The sequence below is a fragment of the Pygoscelis adeliae genome, unplaced genomic scaffold (assembly GCF_000699105.1).
Source record: "Pygoscelis adeliae isolate BGI_AS28 unplaced genomic scaffold, ASM69910v1 Scaffold87, whole genome shotgun sequence".
In the NCBI taxonomy this organism is placed as follows: domain Eukaryota; kingdom Metazoa; phylum Chordata; class Aves; order Sphenisciformes; family Spheniscidae; genus Pygoscelis; species Pygoscelis adeliae.
In genome coordinates this window covers 1,616,620-1,620,405 of record NW_008825098.1, presented here as the reverse complement: position 1 = coordinate 1,620,405, position 3,786 = coordinate 1,616,620, and the positions used below count along the sequence as shown (strand labels likewise).

General features: G+C 47.8%; 1 protein-coding gene across 1 annotated transcript in view; it reads left to right on the top strand.

Moving 5' to 3' along the window:
- The first annotated feature begins 3,107 nt into the window (after nt 1-3,107).
- Nucleotides 3,108-3,786, top strand: part of ADH5 (alcohol dehydrogenase 5 (class III), chi polypeptide) — a 10,968-nt gene continuing 10,289 nt past the window's right edge. The window contains exon 1 of the mRNA XM_009327074.1: nt 3,108-3,246. Within this exon, the coding sequence (XP_009325349.1) occupies nt 3,108-3,246 (139 nt within the window). The remainder of the gene's footprint in view (nt 3,247-3,786) is intronic.

The following is a 3,786-nucleotide window of genomic DNA, read 5'->3' as shown; positions in this document are numbered from 1 at the left end:
GGAAGCTGTTCGGCCGCGCGTCCCTCGAGCCAGCCAATGCCTCGCTGCTAACTCCCCGGTGACGCGGAGGTTCTCCTGCCCCTGGGATGACGACCGCTAACTGGGCAGGACTTCAAACTTCAGCAGATAATTCGGGAGCTCCTCAAATTCTGCTGGATTCCTAAAACATCCCTGGTTTCGCAGCTGACCAAATACTTGCGTTTGAAAGACTAGCAAAGACGTTTATACATACCGGAAGAAAATGCCGCCAAGTGCAAGCAAGGAGGTGCCAGCATAACCCTCCACCCGCTTTCATCTTTAAAAGTTCCCTTGCACAGTTAGTCTAATATTAACATGTTAGAATCAGCACATAAAAGATCGGCTTTTTGTGTTTTATTTGGTTTTCAATGAAAGCAAATGCCTGAGACTATTTAATCACAAACCTCCACAAATGACTTATTTCCGTATCTAAAATATTAAAAATCTTTCAGTATCCCCGCCTCCCGTGTCTCTACGGCAAAACTGTCATGGTCACTTTCGTATTTATTTTGAATACGTCTAATTAACATGGGCCTTTGTTTTGAAAAGTTATTGTACTTTAGTATACTTTAGCATTATACCAGGATTAATTAGTGAATACTAGGATTAATTAGTGAAATTATTCCTCAAGTTTTTCCTTTGGAGCCAACCATTTCTTAAACACTGGATAATATTTTAAATCTATGTTTGTATTTACAAAACCAGAATAGTTAAATCAATAAAGAAATATCAACCAGCTTTGAACATTTTAAATTAAAACAATCCTGATTTTTTAAATGTTTCCATCTTTCAACCAGCTTTATTTGTACTTTACAGAAATAAATTGATGCTGATTTGAAGAATGACAAGAATTTCTAATTTTTTGGAATGCTACGCCAAGTATTATCCTCCAGTACTTCATAGGAAAATGTAGGAAAGCTTTAATCAGAATTCCAAAGGATGGTTTTGACAGCAACGCCCCGCAAAAAGACTGCTATACCCAAGCAACCACAGCTGAAACCTGTGGACAGGCTATCCCAGGTTTAATGGGGTTCTTCTAATGAAATATACCTATCAAAACCACTTAAGTTACATTGGTTTCATTTGGGAAATTGTGTTAATTGGAGAAAAATTATCTCTGGGTCAACCTAGCGCCATTTCTGTCTGGGGAAAATAAACCAGGCAGCGTTTGTGTGAATGCGCTTCAGTTTCGCCTGTGGGTAGGCACGTCAGTCCCCTCCAGCCTCCCTCTGCCTCGCCAACCTGTTCACCAGCGCGTGAGGCTGCAGCCAGCGGCAGTTACTGCGCCCAGCCGTCACCTCCTAGTTCTGACGCTGGCATACGGCCAGCTTCTGCCGTCGGCACTCAGACTGCCCCGGCCGGGGACGAGCACCCTGGCAGATCACCTGCATCTTCTTTCAGCATGGACTGTCTGCCAAGCTCGCAAGTGACTTCTTGCCCTGCATCTTCCTGCACTTCCATGTCAAACTAAGGTACAGAAAAGCCTCGCTAAAAACTAATGCCTCTGGGATGGGCACAATAATACAATCTTCTGCCGTCGGCACTCAGACTGCCCCGGCCGGGGACGAGCACCCTGGCAGATCACCTGCATCTTCTTTCAGCATGGACTGTCTGCCAAGCTCGCAAGTGACTTCTTGCCCTGCATCTTCCTGCACTTCCATGTCAAACTAAGGTACAGAAAAGCCTCGCTAAAAACTAATGCCTCTGGGATGGGCACAATAATACAAACTAAAAAAAAAAAAGGGGGGTGGGGGGAGAGGTAATGCTGATCCCTAGTTGTTTTGGGCTTTTCCCCACTCGCCGCACGGAACAGAGAACATCCTCCAAGCAAAACCACAATTGCCAGGCCTCTCTCCCACACACTCAGAGTGCTCCCAAGCCCTCCTCTTTTCTCAATCCAAACTGCTGTTTCTGATTAGCACGTAGCATCTGCTAGAACACCACACCAAAACCGACCCAATGTAAAAACCACAGCAGCGCTAGGAGCCCTCACCTACAGAACTTTCCTATATAAACCCGAAACACACATGAAAAAGCGTAGATAGTTCAGTCAAGAGCACAGTGTGGTAACTTGATTTGCTTGCATGGTACTGAGAACAGGAAGTTGCAAAACCACTTACCATGTCCAGGGGCTTCCAACAGTACACAGCAACACTGGAGACGGCATCACAAAACTGCAAGGGAAGGAAAAATGGAAAAACCAACCACTTTAATCTCTGAAATTGGACAATGAGCATTAAGGAGTTAGGATTTCTGTATTTCTGCTTTTGTCTACCGGAATCGGTACCTGCAGTTTCCAGAATGTCAGATACTAACAAAAGCTGAGCATCTGCGGAGTTTAGCTAAACGCAAAACGTTTTGAGTCTTTTTGGAAGCGCTGACAAACCGGGGCGACCAAGAGCATGCAATTCACAGGAGAGGCTGGCAGAGCTGAATTTAACCAAGGAAATGGACAAGGCCTGCTTTGATTTCAACAACAAGGTTTTAGCGGTAGCCAGCGAACACAAACTGAAGTAATTAGTGGAAAGCCTCAGGAAGGTCATGGGACAAGCAGCCTGATCACACATCCTTTCATTCCTTCTCAACACCTTTCACCATATGTGAAACCTACATAGCACTTTCACTGCCCAAATTACGGTCCAGCTAGGTGTCAGCTTTCCTGAGCCTACAGGTTTAATTTGTCATTTTAGTTATGTTATTAAATGTTATGTTATTTTTATGTTATTTATTAAGTGCTATTTAAGTTGTGCTATTAAAGTTTATTTTTCCCCAAGTTGGTGCTGTTGTCTAACTGTGGTATTTGCTGAGCTTTGTTAGCATGTCACTGGGAAATAAAAATTCCATTTCTTACGGAGGGGGCCTTAGTTACGCCCTGCAATTCCTCAAGCCCCAGCACCTCTCATGTAAAATCCCAACAGCCCATGGCAGAACTGTTCACCTGACCTTACACAACCACGTCTGCGGATCTCACAAGAAGCCCTTCCTATCCTGCCTGGACAAAGAACGTTCTTCAGAAAATGAAACAACAGAGTGAGCAGGTTAACGATCCCATCTTGTAGCGATAGCCTCTTTGCTGCAAAGACTGCCGGATGGCATCTCAGGGGTCCCCGCCAAAACTTCCATCCCACTGCAGACCCCTTAGCCTACGCTGGAAAGGGGCTGCCTTCACCCTGTTTGAAGCGCACCGCTGCCCGGTAAAGCCTCCGCCACTAGGGTTTAGCCAGCCAAGTATAGATTAAGGTGCGAAGGACCTACACCAGAGACATGAGGACAGGTCCCACCTGTGTCCAGGTGAGATACAGGAGGTACCACGTATCTCCAGACCGGCTGCAAGAGGGGGACTCCCCCCCGGAGGGGGGGCACGGCCGCCCCCCGGCCCCCGCAGCCGCAGCAGGGAGCTGCGCAGAAGGGGTCAATTACGCCCCGTTACTCCGGAAGGAAGCGGGACAACCTGGTGTCGGCAGGATCAGGGGACTGGACCCACCGCCCAGGACAAGGGGTCCGTTCCCTTACAGGCAGAACAATGTCAATCTGCCTGTCGGACTGACGGGACCGCGTTGTTAAGACGCTGACGCAGCCCTCAGAAGCCGCAAAACCAGCTACATCGCATTGCAACACCGCGGACGCCGTGAGGAAACGGCCAGATCTTCACCCGCACCGGGGTTTGCAGGAAGAAAAGCGCTGCAAGGGGCTTGTAAACCCCTGCGGACGCTCCTGCCCTGCCATCCCGGCGGGGAACGAGGGAGGGAAGGACCCGGCCCCCTCACG